Source organism: Denticeps clupeoides, chromosome 4 (genome assembly GCF_900700375.1).
Source record: "Denticeps clupeoides chromosome 4, fDenClu1.1, whole genome shotgun sequence".
Lineage (NCBI taxonomy): Eukaryota > Metazoa > Chordata > Actinopteri > Clupeiformes > Denticipitidae > Denticeps > Denticeps clupeoides.
The window spans coordinates 31,584,224-31,600,653 of record NC_041710.1 but is presented as its reverse complement, the minus strand read 5'-3'; the positions used below and the strand labels follow the sequence as shown (position 1 = coordinate 31,600,653).

Below are 16,430 nucleotides of genomic sequence, written 5' to 3'. Positions count from 1 at the left end.
TTTTCAGACCCTTCCATTTCCGGGAGATTAATCTGAGAAGATACAGTAGTAATAATAACGCGGAGTTCTGCAGTAGTTACTCGGACAAATCTTGGATTAAAAGCAAATCCTCCCACTCCCATTGTGCTCCTGATGGAAGTGGAGGGGTGGGGGCGCGGCGCGCCGGCCGGCCGGCAGGGGGCGACACCGGGTCCTACATCCGCGCGGGGGAGGCGGGCGCAGCTTCAGTACCAGGCCAGCGGCTCGGAGCGGAGCGGGGCGCCGGAGACGGGAGGCTGCGGCTTATGGTGCCTTTGTTGTAAAGCGGGGAGCTCCAGCGTGACGAGAAGAGCGGGACACCGGGCCACGGACTCCACGGCGTGGAATACATGACGCGCGTCCACATGCAGGAGACGAGGCGCCGCGCCGCGCTGCCGGTTCCGCCGCCGCCGCCGGCGCTGCTGCTGCTGCTGCTGCTGCCGGCGCTCGCCGCGGCTCTGCAGGTAAAAGTGTCCGGGTCCCGGACCGGCCGGGCGGGCGCTCTCGCTCGGTTGCGGGAATGGAAGTTTGGTCGGAGAGGGTAACGGGAGCGGCGAGGCGGGGGTCTCCAAAAAAAAAAAAAAGAAACAATATATTTATTCTAAGCTCTGGAAACATATTTGTGTGCTATTATTGTTTATTCATGTTTAATTGTTTCCATTTTAATGTATTTCTTGATTCGCTGAAAGAATCACCGCTTGGTGTGATTTTTTTAAGTGCCCCCCCGAAGCGCGAAGTACTTCGGGCGGTGTGTGTTTGTTGGTTTGCTTTATGTAATTTAATTTTTTTTGTCCATTTGCATTTGGGTCGCTTCGTACGGGGTTGTTCGGTAATACCCCGCCACCCCCCCACGTCCCTTTCAGGGCAAATTCGTGATTGAGAAAAGCAAGTGACACGGATACCCACAATGCATCGGCGCTGTGGAATTCTTCTCGGTCCACATTCTTTAGAGCCCCCAACAAAAGCAATCGGATTAGGCATAGTGGGGGGGTCCCGGGGCCGGGGGGGAGGTGCTGCCCCTCGATTCCGTCCGCGCCGCTCTGCGGTCTGCTCCCTACGTTGCACACTTTTCCAGTAAATCCTTAATAGACTTCCTCTGTCTGTGTGTGTGTGTGTGTGTGTGTGTTTTCAGGTCATAATGAGCATAATGAGTGGATGTTGTGCAGCAGTGTGTGTGTGTGTGGACTCACCACAGTCGTCTAAGGGGCTCTGGTCGCCAGAGCCGGCGGTAGGCCCAGGCCCGGCCCCTCGACCCGCCATGGTTACTTTAACGGTCCGAGTACTGGGCGGAGGTCGAGTTTGTAACCCTGCTCTCCTCCTCAGGTCGGCTCGGACTGCAGCCGGGGATTTTCTAAGGACGTCTACAACGTCTTGGTGCCAGAGAATGTGCAGGAGGGACAGCCCCTTTTCAACGGTAAGAGCTCGGCGCCCATTATTTATTCTGTGTGTGTGTGTGTGTGTGTGTGTACATATGTCTGTACTTTAGTGTCAAGCTGTGCTAGGTGAAAACAAGCCTCAGACATATTTAAACAATTAACTCTGCGGTTCTGCGGGCTTCCGCACCATGTTGTTTGGCTTGTATGCCAATAAACCCGAACGTGGCTCCGGCTGGTCCTGTTCCCAATCAAATGCTTGCAGATGGATTCAAGAACAACAAAAAGGGCACAAAAGAAAAATCTCACGTCAGCCGGCTCGCTCGCAGGAAGCAGGAGTTTTTACCCGCGTTTCTGAGCCGCCGTGATTAGAAAATGGATGCTGCGCGCCGCCGCCGGCCTCCTGGCGAGTTCTCCTGCGGGTTAAGTGCGTTTCTCTCGGCCCGCCGCAGCTTTAACGGCAGATCGGGCCGCTCGTTGGATGGAGGGGAATACCTCGGCTCGGCGTCTCAGACCGGCCGGAAGCGGGAGGGAGGCAGGCTCCTCCCCCTCTTTAAGTTTTTCCCCTTCATCAGACGCTGGGTCAGATGACGAGCTTATCTCGGGGAAGGGGTGACAGTGGTGGTCGGGAGCTTCGGGCCCGGTGATCTCGTTAACGTTCCTCCTTTTGTCCTTCCCGGGAATTACCTCACCTCCGCGTCGCCATGGAAGCCGATCTAGGCTGGACACTGAGTGCCGTTGTCCGATTCTTGTTTAAACGTGGCCAGCCAATCAGAAGCCGGTGACCAAGGTGACACGGGGGCAGTGAGGCCACGGGTCCTGATAGGGTGACGTCAGATCTCACACCAAGTGCCCAAAAGTCACGGGCTGCCGCCACGGAGCGTTGCCGTGGTGATGGCGGAGGCACAGTGGCAGGTGGGGGTTGGTTGTAAGGGTCGGAGGTCACCGTCCCTGTTCTTCACCTGCTATTTGATCTGCCGGGTGATTGATCAGCGGTTTGCGGTGGGGAGGCGTGACATTTCCCTCTCTTTGTTTGATGCCTTTGTTGCTTCCTTTTGTGTCTTACTTTCCCTTTGGCCCCTCCCCCTCCACAAATCCGCTCTCCCTGCGAGCCGGGGAGGGGGCTCTCTGTCTTCCAAATGCAGCGTTAGCCTCCAGCCGTTTGGGGCAGTGTGGGACATGCTAATGAGAGCCCCCTGAGTGGGCCGCGGACCCCCATCTCGCTGCCGCCGCGCCACGCGTGGGGATTATCTGGTGGCGCTGGCGCCAATCCCTGTATTCATTCATTTCCTTAATTGCAGCCCTGGGGTGAGCGTAGCGGACGTCTCTCTCTCGCCACCGCACCTGAAGGTGACAGCGGCGGAGCGGACGCACCGCCGCTGTCCCCGCGAACCGCTCCTGAACGATATCGGCGCGTCCTGTGATAATTAGCCGCTTCTCGGCGGCCCGTGGGACGCGGCAGGCATTCCGGTTGTCACGCCTGAGGAATGGCGCGCCACCCGCCCCCCGCTTTCTTCAGGGTCGCGCGCGCTTTACAGCCACTCGCTGTCTTTACGAAAGGGAAGCATTGGATTCCGCGGTATAATCACCACGCTGCCCACCGGCTCTCCGCCGAGTTCGGGGGGGTAATGGTTCTTCCTCACTGCTGTGGAAAGGGGGCGGTGCTCTTTGTTTGGGAACGGCCAGCCACCTACGGCTAAGCCCGGAGTGGTGACCTCGCTTTGAACGGGTTTTTGTTTCTTTTGAGACTCTCCGCCAAGGATCCGAAAAACAAAGGCGGGGAGCTGAAAGGCAGCCGGAGCGTTACCCTCCGAGAGCGGCAGGTAAAATGGCCGGGGCCTCCGGTACATTTCCACAACAATCCGCCGCTTTCTACCCGGAATTCTCATCCCTCTGTGTCCTCTTTGTCCGGGAAGTCCTTTCACGCCGGCGTGCCGCGGTGGTTCGGTAACAGAGCGCAGCGAGGGCCGTCCCGGGGAAAAATGGGTTAATGAGCGACCCAGAACCCTAATAGAGCCCTGACGCATTCCTCCGCCCCTCCCCCGCTCCTTGGCCCGCGCCGCGGCCGTTACTGATGTGCGCCAAGGCCGGCCTGTCCCTCGAACCTCGGCCGAGACGCCCCCGGTGGGAGTGGAGGGGGGCACGCAGTTAAACAAGCGGGGTCAACGCTCGTCCCTTCCCGGCCTCCCGCGTCCCGGCACCCAGACGCTGCCTGGTTTCCGTCTCATGGCGGGACGGCAGCACCGCGTGGTACCGTTTTGGCTGGAATGTGCAGACGTTGACCCCGGTTCGTAAATCAGGTGGTCGGTGGAAGTGGCTGCCCACCTCCTGGGGTCACGACCTGTAATGAGTGGCTGGGAAGGCGGCGCTCGCTGCCTAAATGTTAGCGTGACCCCGGTGAGGGCCGCGGGGCTTTTATAGCCTTCGTGTTTCTCTTGCTCGAGCCAAACGGCGGGCGCTGTGTAGGTGAGGGGGTACGCGGCACCCGCGGTGACATTGACGGCGCGCGACCGCTCTCAAAGTCACAGAAAACACCATCCGTCTCCGGAGCGGCGGAGCCCGGAGACACGTAGCGCCGGCGCCGTTCCTGAAAAACGGGAATATTTTAATACGGAAGCAGGACGCGCGTCCGCTCGCTCGCGGCACTCTCCTGCTGGGGACCCCGGCGCTCCCTTCAAACCCCCTTTTATCCTCCCTCGGCGGGAGGGGCGCGGATCCATAAATCCGGATCGATACGTGGTAATGAAGGCTCCTGCTCCAGTACCCGGCCAGAGCGAATCTGCCGGGCGGCGGCTCTGTTCTTTATCGTGGCGTCATCCCTTCTCCTGTGCCGAGACGCATGGCCCAGATTGCTAAACACATCTGATTAGTTATATTGAACCCTCTGGTTGGTTGAGGGGAACGCGGAGCCCCTCGCCACGGGCCCGGCCCACTCATGAAATAGTAATGGCGCCCGCTCGCCGGCCGCGCCGGGGACTCTTAAGGCCGGCGTGGGACATATTTAATTCATAGCTGACCTTTTTCACGGCGGCCTCCTTATCGGACAGGTCGTCTGCTCAGCGTCTTCCGAGCCGATAAAACGCGTGGTGTCGGAGTGACATGACCCTTACCTCCACATTCCGAGCTCAAACACACACACACACACACACACACACACACACACACTTACAAGGCCCTGAGAGTGAGTGAGTGAGTGAGTGCCAGTGACATGTCCGGCTCTTTGGGTGCCCGGGAGAGTGTGTTTGCGTCCTTGGTATAATTAGCCTGCTCAAGGCGGACCCGCCATCGGAGAATTCGAAAAGCCACAGCTGTTGCCAAGGGCGATCCCCGTCCAATCACATGCGGTCTCGCGTGAGCTGCCAAATCACTCAAACTCGCAGCACACGCCCAAGATCGGGACGAGCCGCGGAGGATATTACGCTCTGTGCGTCCGTTCGTTTTCTCTTCCTCTCCTCATTCCGTCTTTCTTTCCGCCTCACACACACACACACACACACACACAAACAGAACCCTGGTATGGCAGAGCGAGAGTTTTATTGACCCTGAATGCATGTGTGATGGAGAGGAATCCTCCTGCTGCTACACGATGCTCTTGCCTCTGCCGGTTATTTGGTTTGGAGATGCGCCGGGCCGCGGCCCTCGGAGGGGCGCCGGTTCGGGGAAAATTGATGTTGTTCGCTCCAATCTACAAGACCGCCCCAAGAAGCAGGTGATTCTCGCAACACCGAGCCCGCCACGTAATCCCCTCGCGCTAATGCTGCGAATCTCGTCCGGCGGATGCGAGTCGCAGAGAGAGCACATTACATGACCTCTGCATGTAATGAGCCGGGGTATAAATAGCAGTATTGACTCAGCACACCCTATCTGTGTGTGTGTGTGTGTGTGTGTGTGTGTGTGTGTGCACGTGCACATGTTTCCTCTTTCTTTTTTCCGCTGCGAAACCGTGTAAGCGGAGCCTGGAGTATTTCCGCTCTTCGTGTCCGGGAATAAAATTGTCTCATGAGTGATACAGATGTTCAACATAATCTGCTGAATATTACAGAATTATAGGGATGTATTGATCGATCAGATGAATATCGGAGACTCCTGGAAGGGCAGTGGTCAGTCTTGACCTGACCACTGTGGGCAGCAGTGGAAAATTTGACCCTTATTATGGGTTCATCCTGATAAAATGTGTTGAGATTGCTTTGTTAACAGTTATGATGCAGGCGATTGATTAAAAAATGTATTATTGCAGGAGAATTTGCAAATGTTTTGCTGAATTTTTGCAAAATTTGCAATATAATGCTCTTATAATATTTAGTATAATAATAGTACAGGGTGATTCATATCTTATTGATATTGATATTGTTAGAACATTTTAAGACTGTGTGTGCTGTATGTCTCACTGTTTGTCACGTGGTGACGACATGGAACGTTCATGTCAGACATGATATTTTTGGACATGTTTTCCATGCTTGTTGCTGGTCTTATGGCGATGCTTCTCAAGGGAACGCTTGTTCAGAAATCCCCACTCATCACGGACCGTCTCTCTGTCTGTCTCTTTGTGTTTTTCTCTCTCTCTCTCCCTTTCTTCTTTCTGTGCGTCTCTGCCCCGCCCCACCCCCCTTTTGCCTCCTTCTCGGCACTCTGCTCTGCTCTCTCTCGCTCCACCCTCATGATTTCCACTGCTGCCCACAGTATCGTCCAGTGCCGACCTTGAGGGGGGACGTTTTTGTCGTCCACGTCCCAGCAGAACTTGTAACAGATTCGGGCGTGTCGTCACGTGGCAGCCTGTGTTTGCTGTGCAAAATCTCTGACCGGTGTGAAAGTGCTGGGTTGGTTGAAGTTTGTGTGTGTGTGTGTGTGTGTGTGTGTGTGTGTGTGAGGGGAGTATCTGTGCAGAAACACAACACCTGTATAAAACATGCATGATGCAGACGCCGCACAGATCCTGTGGACCGGCCGCTGCAAATTTAAAACTGACCCACATACTGGACCTGTGTGTGGCACCACACGCACGCACACACACACACACACTTTTCCCTTCTCTCTCACCTGTGGGGTTTGTAATTTCCGCACAGCAGCGTTTTTTGTGAAGGACCGCCCAGGGCGTCTGCCCCTCCCCCCTGTCACCGTTGCTCCCTTTCGCCTTACTGCCCCACCCACAGGATTTGATACCCGCTTGGCTCTGTCACCACGGCAACCTTTGCATGCTACCTGTCAGAGAAGAGGCGAGGTGTGAGTGGCCGGCTTGTTTGCGTACGGCGTGGCGCCTGCGTGTGGCCGCTTTTTTGGGGCACGTGCGAGCTCCTTATCTGCGATATTCTGTTTTTTTTATTTGATATCCGGTTACGGAGAGCGCGCTTACTGGTGACGGAAATGACTAACACTGGCAGGCCGATGGTATCGAATCGGGACCCGCGGCGGCGGGCAGGGAGTCGTTATGTTGATTTATGCCGGCGCAGATCCGCAGCGCGAGCTGAGTGGCAGCGGCGAGCCACAGCCCAACTGTTTACTCATCAGATCCGGGCGGCTGGAGCGAGGAGTGACGTGCGGATAGAGTCCTGCCTGGACACACGTTCCCAAACCAGGAGACACACACACACACACACGGAACGAACCATCCATCTTAATAAAGAGCAACATTAATATAGAGGAGGCTGTTATCAAACAGAATGCCTGCTTGTGATTGGCTGGATGTTGAAGTGTACACGTCCTTCACCGCACGTTGCGGCCAGCATCTGGGCCCGATGGTCTCTTCTCACGTAAAGAGGAGGGGCCCTTGCTTTCATGTTCAGGTTCTTATCATACTCACACACACACACACACACAAGCATTCTGGTGGATTAAGATTGTGAAGTCATCCCCAGCGCTGGACTGGCGCTGTGTCAGCTGTTCCATCCGGGCGTGGCCGCGTGCTCCTCCTGGGAGGTGGAACTCACACTCATTATTCGGTCAAGAACAAATTGACGTACGAGTTTCGACGGAATCCTGTGCATCGCTTTCCCTGCCATTTTACCACCGAGACCAGAGCGTCCCGTGGAACGTTCTGGAGGAGCGCGAGTGGCATACCGGATCTCCGCCTCCACGCTCCTCACCGACGTCCTGCTTAAACTCAACCTCCCTCCGCCTCGCCTGGCCGAGATAAACGCCCTGACCTTTGAGAGCGATAAGCATCCCCCCGCCGCCTTAAAGAGTCGGGAGCGATGGTGTCTCCTATTAATTCGCGGCACCGCGAGGCATATGGACGCCGCGAGCCAGAGCCATTGACCTTTAACGCTCCGCGCTAGCGGTGTACGCTGCTGACAGCTATGCAGAATGGGCCGGGCTGATTCTAAAAACCGGCCCCGTGCGAACATGTGACTTTATAAGAGAAGAGCGTGTGGCGTTTTCGCCTGGCGCGGCAGCTGGTACCGTCCTGATCACTGCTGATGGCTGACTTACCGGGGCCGGAGTTTACTCGGACAGGAGTGGGAAATCATTATCTCCGCCGGCGAGGTACGGCGCGGGGGAGCATGGGCCGAGGTGGCGGCCGGGGGTCATTTGAATGTGAATGGCTCCTTTTCACTCCGCGGCCAACAGTGGCGGCGTTGTCCGGGAGCTGGAAGGTCCGGGCAGCACAGACGCGGCATTGTGCGGCGTCTTCAGGCTGCCGGGACGATTGTTCTGACCGGTTCTGGCCCGGACACTCCGCGTTGCGAGTCCCGGCCGTCCGCGTGTGTTTGTGCAGGGATGTGCAGCAATGCATTGTGGGAGATGAGCGGTTCCACCCTGTCTGAATGTGAATGAGCGAGACCTTGGTTCTCATTACGAGGGTCTGAGGGACTTTCTGAATTTGTGTGTGTGAGCATGCATGCAGACACTAATCACGCTGGGCCCGGGTGCCACCATGTCCGCAGCTGCATGCTACCCATGAGTCACTGGCCAAATGGCACAAACGAATGCGCATCGGCGTGGCAACCACGCCGCAGCTCCGCCAGGTGAGGTGTGTTTTTCAGGCCAGTGCTCGGGCCGACTCAGAAGTGGGTCGTGTGTGTGTGTGTGTGTGTGTGTGTGTGTGTAGATGGGGTATTATGTCCTGACAAGGATGACAGCTGCTGCAGTGTTCCACAACTTCCTTTACCCAACAATCCCCCACTCTCTTACACACACACACGCACACACACACACCAAATGGTCCCAGTGTGTGCTGGGATAACGATTATCTGGCCCTTTACTCAGCTGTCACTCCGACACACACTTACCCTCACCCACTGGCTGCAGATCGGGTGTTCGCACACACACACACACACACACACACACACACACACACACACACACACACATGCATACATATAAATGACTCCTTCTAAGCTATTACTACAGGAATGCAGAATAACGCAGCAAGAGGGCGTGTTTCTGGGGTGCATGCATGTGAATTGTATGCCTAAGTGTGGAACCGTGTGTGTGTGTGTGTGTTCATGGTTGCGTGTGTGTGCATTGGCTCCTGCACAGCCTGTCATTCTGTGTGTTTTATCTGCTAACAAATCCCAACAGCTGGGCCATGGCCTGAGAGAGAGGTGTGTGTGTGTGTGTGTGTAACGTCTTATGCTGGTGGTGTTGGGTTTCATGCAAAGCCAATATTGTCTCATGTGTTCAGAATTAGCATGAACATGCCCCCGGCGTGGTCGTCCGGCGGCCCCTCCTCCTCATCCTCCTTCCTCCTCCTGAGTAACTCCAGGTCGGAGGTCGGCGTAGACGCGCTCTCGCGCGGAGCGGACAGGACTCCTCCCGGGATTAATGGCGATACGTGCCGGCAGCTCGAATGGTTCTCCTCCGCCAACAAATAAGCACCCGTCAGATCAGAAAGCCGGCGGCCTGCCGCAGATTTACGACTCTGCTGCGACCGCGTTCCCATTATGAAGGCGGTGTTACTTTTTGTCGCTGTTGTTTTGCCGCCATAATTGGTAGGACGCGGGGGAGCGGGTAGCCGTCCACGTGAAGATGAGAACCCCGCGGTTCCCCTCTGGATTCCTCCAGCTGTGAGCGGCGGCGCTCGTCTGCCGGCGCTGCCACCGGTGACTCGGCGCGAAGCGCGTTTGCCGCGACAGGCTGTCTTTTGTGAAAGCTGTTCAAACACGGAGCCCCCGCGCCCCCCCGGTTCCGCCAGATAACGGCGAGGAGGAAAATGCTCCTTTCACACCCGGGAAGTGTCTGCTGCCTGCCGTCGCACGGTGAGCGTGAAGCGGAGGGGGTGACGGCACGGACGGAGGTGTTAATTGTGAGACCGCCGGCCCGCCTCTCAGGAGGGGCGATAAAAAGCGTCCGGACAAAGGCCCGTCCCTCACCTGGCCTGTCCGAGTGTCCCAGCGGTGACAGGCTTTTCCTGAGAAACGCGTCCTCGTTAGCGGCTAGGACTGGGATTTGGAAACGCGCAGTGTGCCATTGTTTCGCTCGGCTCCGGCTCCTCCTGCACCAAACCCTTTAAGCACTTCAGGGCAGGATGCAGATTAACATGTTTACAGAAAAGCCTCTTTCCAGGGACGTGAGCACCAGAGACTCTCACACAGGCCCAGTTCTTTCTCTCTATCCAACATGGCGTGGGACACGAGGCAGAAGGACATGCCACAAGGTCCCTTTCAGGCAGGCATCATGACAAAGTTGCTTCATACAGATGTTGTGCACTGGTGCAACCTCTGTTCTTCATGAAATGTAATGTTGTACTGTTATTAATTATGACCCCAGAGAAATAACATCTGAGTGCACTGAGTACATCTGGGTTAGAGTTAAGTGTCTTGCTCAGGGACACAATGGTAGTAAGTGGAATTTGAACCTGGGTCTTCTGTTTCATAGACAAGTCCATTACCCACTAGGCTACTGCCACCCTATAGCATTCTGAAAACATCATGATGCTCATGAACATCCCAATGCTTATTTTGATCATATCATTTTCGTTCCTGCTATGGGGTTCATTTGCCCAGATCCCTCCGTACCTGTGCGGCCGCGACTCCTGCACTGGGTGGTGGTGAAGCGGGCGGGTGGGCCGCTCTGTCCATGCAGACTTCCTCTGGGAGTCTCTACAGCATCGCACAGGGATAACGATACCGTGTGGATAATGAGGAGTGAGGGCAGGCGGGGGAACTAATAATAAAAAAGTAAATAAATCTGGGATGTGAACGGGAAACGGTTGTCACTGGCAACCAGAACTGCAACTGGGACCAAGCATTGCATGCAGATCCAACAGGTTAAGAGTGTGTTGCCCCAGACACACAGAAACACACACATTCATGCCTGTTGCGTTGGAGGTCAGATTTCCCACCCCATTGCTAATAGCCATCAGTTTTTGGTCGGCCTTGGGTGGGAAGTATCTGAGACTCCAGTCTGGTGCGACGCTGATGGTACCAGGACCTGCCCGAGTGGAATCCAAGCACCAATAAATCGGGCCGGTGCGGCTCAGGCCCATTGCTTTATAATTGGCCATTAAGTCCAAGAAGCAGAGGATGGGGGAGCCAGATGTCCTTCACGAGGCCCACAGTCGCCCATGGGCTGTTAAGGTGGGGGATGCAGACGGGGGCGGAGGCTATAAAGGGAATTCTGTAGGCTGGACATCGTCCCTCATTAAACTCCTCTGCTCTTCTGACAGGCCAGTAAACCCCCCCCCCCCGCTAATGTTCTTAGCAGAAGAGCTTCGCAGGTCGCCCGTACTTACAGAGTATCGTAAAACAAAAGTAAAAAAGGGTGGAGGATGGGGAGGGGGTGGAGAAGGAAATTCCCCACCAGCTGCCCCTCATTGGAGACGCTAACACTGTCCAGTCCTTCCTTTCAACACCCACATGACTGTGGGTACAACTTGCTGGTTTAGGGGAAGATGTGGATGGGGGGCATCTATTTAAATATGGCCGCTGGATTAATCATGTCCCTGTCGGAGCAGGGAGGAGATGATGATGCCCTCAGGATTATGTATGCAATCAGTCGCTCAGAGCTGTAAGAGGCCAACTGGCCAGACACAGACCCCTCCTGACGCCACCCATTTCTGGTTTATTTATGTAAGCCCCTGTGCCAGCTGCTGTGGGACATGAGGGGGGGTGATGATGGAGTGCCGGTGACCTCTGAACATGGAATTCCAGTGGGCCCATGGAATAACACTAATGTTTGCTCTATTGGTTCCTCCTAGAGCTTTTTGAGATCAGTTCAGCTGTTGCCCCCACTTGGCATGTCCAGGTTGGGTGGACATGCCAACCCCCCATTGTGCACCCATCCTGGAATGAGCCGGGGATTTTCTGACAGACCATCTTGCAGTGCATATCATAGACAGAACTGTAACATCACTGTAACAGCAGCCATAACAGGAGGTGGGACCCAAATATCACTGCAGCTGTAGCCATAACAGGATACAGAACCCAAATATCACAGCAACAGTAGCCATAACAGGAGACAGAACCCAAATATCACAGCATCGCCAGCCATAACAGGAGACTGAACCCAAATATCACTGCAAGAGTAGCAATACAGGAGACAGAACCCAAATATCACTGCAAATGTAGCCATAACAGGAGACAGGAGTGCAACAGCGCCCATAACAGGAGGCGGGATCCAAATATCACAGCAACAGCAGCCATAACAGGAGACAGAACCCAAATATCACAGCATCGCCAGCCATAACAGGAGACAGAACCCAAATATCACTGCAACTGTAGCCATAACAGGAGACAGGAGTGCAACAGCACCCATAACAGGAGGCGGGATCCAAATATCACAGCAGCAGCAGCCATAACAGGAGGCGGGACTGAAATATCACTGCAACAGCAGCCATAACAGGAGGCAGGACCCAAATATCACAGCAACAGCAGCCATAACAGGAGACAGGAGTGCAACAGCGCCCATAACAGGAGGCGGGATCCAAATATCACAGCAGCAGCAGCCATAACAGGAGACTGAACCCAAATATCACTGCAAGAGTAGCAATACAGGAGACAGAACCCAAATATCACTGCAACTGTAGCCATAACAGGAGACAGGAGTGCAACAGCGCCCATAACAGGAGGCGGGATCCAAATATCACAGCAGCAGCAGCCATAACAGGAGACTGAACCCAAATATCACTGCAACTGTAGCCATAACAGGAGACAGGAGTGCAACAGCGCCCATAACAGGAGGCGGGATCCAAATATCACAGCAACAGCAGCCATAACAGGAGGCGGGACCCAAATATCACAGCAACAGCAGCCATAACAGGTAGCGGGACCCAAATATCACTGCAACAGCAGCCATAACAGGAGACTGAACCCAAATATCACTGCAACTGTAGCCATAACAGGAGACAGGAGTGCAACAGCGCCCATAACAGGAGGCGGGATCCAAATATCACAGCAACAGCAGCCATAACAGGAGGCGGGACCCAAATATCACAGCAACAGCAGCCATAACAGGTGGCGGGACCCAAATATCACTGCAACAGCAGCCATAGCAGGAGTCGATTCTGGGGAGATGTGGTTAAAAACTAGAGTTTGTTGCAGTTTACATCCCAGATTTACAACAGAAGCATCTGAATTGCACTGCAGCAGAATAAGGTTTTGTCATTCTCATAAACAAGTTTCTCTGTTCCGCCCCCCACCTGAAATGCAGCCATGGCAGGTGGTGTCTGGTTACTCCACCAGCCGCCAGGTTTCTCTTCTAAAGGTGATCAGAGATGAAGCCACCGGGGGGGGGGGGGGGTGCGTAGCAGGAGCGCCACTGTGCCGCTCTCCAATGGCGGCGCTGGAGGCTACCAGCTCCAGCATGATAAATCACCTCTCAGAGGGACTGTGTGGAGATGTGGGCACCCTTTGACCTCCTCGCCTACAGTATGCTAATGGAGGAAGAGCGGAGCACTGATATAAACATAGCCTCACCTTCGGGGGGAAAAAACAGAGCAAATGCACTTGGCCGTGTGTGAAATCTGTCGCTTGTTGCCGCCGCGTTCAGGAACCATAGAAACTGCGGCGTATCACCTGCCTGGTGCGAGTAACCAGACCTCTCCCACAGGGACTGACCGTCTAAGGCTGGCATTGTCTGAGGAGAAAAGGTGTATGCGTGTGTAAGGTAATACGGTTATGTGCCCGGACGCTTGGACAAATGCCTTGTTCCTGAGCCCAGCTCACCTGGCCACCAGGACGCTTTGGGAAGAAAGCAGACTCCTGAGAACTCCGGCTCCACCCAGGATCCACAGGCGAAGAAACATGAGCACTAGTGGAACCCTCCATCCACCCCTCATATTCTTTAAACCTACAAAACAGCCTATATTCAAATGTACGGTGGTTTTAAAATAACCTTCCAGCTAGAAGCTGTGTGTGTATCAGAGGTTCAAACACTTAATTATTCAAAGATACGATGCACACGAGTGCGTGTGACGAGGTGTGCAACATAAATATTTTAGTGTTTTGTGAACCGTGCATCTCCTTCAGACCAGTTCTGTGTGGAGACGGAGCAGGAACGCCATTTTCAGACGTCTGCTGGATGGAGTAAGTTTGAGGATGAAGAGTAAAAGATTGGCGGCGTGGTGCTCCATCTGTTTCACCGCAGAGAAGCTGCATTAGTCAATGAACGTCTCGATAATTCTGTCCATTTAAACCCTTTGATCAAGCGCTCTTGCTGTAATGGGACCTTTTTTCCTGCTGAAGTTTGAATCCGAGCATTGGACACAAACGTCTTCATTACAGGCTCTGAGGAAGGGAGTGAGGAACCCTGAAATAAAATGATGTGTAATTGACTGTGTGCACCACTGAAAATATGATTTTTTTTTTTGTTTTGTTTTGCGAGGGCTGTGATGATCCCAAATGCTCCTTATGATGAATATAGTTCATAACCACACTTTCACCTCTGAGAGCAAATCCAATGCAGACTCTCCATATAGATAGAGGCCTGGAACTTGGCGCTCGGCGAGTAACACCAGTCTGTTGTTGGGACTGTCCCAAATCATGGTGGCATGTTCCCCATGGCGGAGCCTGACCGGGACTCCTAATGAACAGGATTTCTATTGTTCTACCTGGAGGCCGCTTGGGATGAAATTGGGATCCCACCTGGCACAGTTTGCTTGTGAAGTGATTGTCATTGTGATACACAGCAGCACAGCACACGGTGCACACAGCGAAATGTGTCCCCTGCTTTTAAACCATCACCCTTGGTGAGCAGTGGGCAGCCATAACAGATGCCTGGGGAGCAGTGTGTGGGGACGGTGCTTTGCTCAATGGCACCTTGACGGATCAGGATTCGAACCGGCAACCTTCTGATTACGGGGCCGCTTCCTTAACCGCTAGGCCACCACTGCGTCGGAAAACATCCTTTCCTATTCCTGCGACACCCTTCCTCTTCCGTCCCGGTACCGCTCCCACTCTTCTCAGAGAGGCTTTGCTGCTATTTTCAGCCACAGAGCCGTAACTATCGGCCTGCTGCCACCGGGGCCGGCGCTCCGCAGCCACTTCCTGTTCCAGCCTCTCACCGGAGGAGCCGGCCGGAGACGCGGCGCTTAGGAAACGCTTCACAGGCCGCGGCACGCTGCAGCTTTATGACACTCCGCACCCGCAATATGTTTGTGTCTCATAGGACCTGGTTCACTGCACAGCATATGCTGATTGGTGTGTGTGTGTGTGTGTGTGTGTGTTGGGGGTGGGCTGCAGTGGTTGGATGATAGAATAAGGGCAGTGGATTTGTCTGCTGCTTCCACACGGCTAGATATTTAATCACTCATGGTGTGTGAGCTTTTCAGAAAGAAGGACTGGAACATGCACACACACACACACACACACACACACACACCTCAGCATCTTTAAAATGAGTCTAAAATGACAGTGATGCTGCAGTTTAGTTTTTTTTGTCACTCATTCGCTTTTCTTTTTTTCCTCTCTGTGTCTCTCTGTCTGTTTTTCAGTTCTGGTGGAGTGTGTGTGTGTGTGTGTGTGTGTGTGTGCACTACTGCACCGTTAAAGCCCATTTAACAGCTGGCTAATGCTCCGCCAGCTCTGGTCTAAAAGCATGTCCTAATTGCTGAACAATTATCATGTTTAATGACGCTAAATTGAGCTTATGGGCGTGTTCCCAACCTGCGGAAGTCTGACGCTGGGAGCGGGGAAGCGAGCTCGGACGCAGAAACGCTCCTCCCACTTCCAGACGGAAGTCCATCAGGGGAGAGCCGTCCCCGCGGGGCCACTTCAGCCGCAAGGTCCAGCGGCTCACGTTTCCCGCTTTCTGTATTTAGACGATCATTTCATTTCAGGTCAGCTTGCCGTTGTTCTCCGGCGCGGCTTCCGCAGTGTTCCCGCGCCCCGTCTGGAAAAACAACATTATCCCAGACGGACGTGGACGATTTGTACGTGGTGGAGCTTGTGGTTTTCGTGGGGAATCTGGGTACAAACCGGGGACAGATGTGTTTGGAGTTGGTCCCCCGCAACCCCACCCCGCGCCGCCGGCCTCTGTCCCTAATCTGGCCTGCATTGTGCCGTAATAAAGCCCAGATGCTCGGCGCTCTCAGCTGGAATGAGCCGGGCCTTCCAGTCCTGCAGCCATGTTCATCCCCGTGGCCGCATTCATCCTCTCGGCTCAAATCCGCCTGCGGGCGTTTACGTCGGCGTTTACCGCTGAAACGTATGGCGACAGCAGAAGCGGCTCCGGAAATCCCTGCCGTGTTCCTACGGACATTTCTCCCGCTTAGTATGTGCCCGTCTCAGGGATCAGCCATGCGTCCCAAAACCAGCTGCCCGTCTCAGTGGGAACGTCACCGGAACGGCTCCGGCACGCCTTAACCTCCGGCCCCTGATCTGGGGGCCGCGTTCCGATATGCGTTCCGGGTCTGCAGGTATATTTCAGTTCATGTTACGTATCTTCGCACCCAGAGCGCACTGTGGTAAAAGTGCCGTGCAAGCTCAGCTTTTTCATTCTTAAGTTCCTACAGAATCACAGCTCATTTGAATACGAGTTTTCTTCTCCGGCTCTGGGAATTCATTACGGACGTTGGCACAATCGATTCGCTGTGCATTCTGCCCGGCCCGTAATTATTGCAGAGATAATCTGTCTGATTGTAAATTCTGAATACATAAATTCACC

The 16,430-nt window shown here is 54.4% G+C and overlaps 1 protein-coding gene across 1 annotated transcript in view; it reads left to right on the top strand.

Moving 5' to 3' along the window:
• Positions 1–210: 210 nt before the first annotated feature.
• The window catches only part of cdh2 (cadherin 2, type 1, N-cadherin (neuronal)), a 48,258-nt gene continuing 32,038 nt past the window's right edge, over positions 211–16,430 (top strand). Inside the window, exons 1-2 of the mRNA XM_028976260.1 lie at positions 211–482; positions 1,342–1,432. Of these exons, the coding sequence (XP_028832093.1) occupies positions 369–482; positions 1,342–1,432 (205 nt within the window). The 5' untranslated portion in view covers positions 211–368. The remainder of the gene's footprint in view (positions 483–1,341; positions 1,433–16,430) is intronic.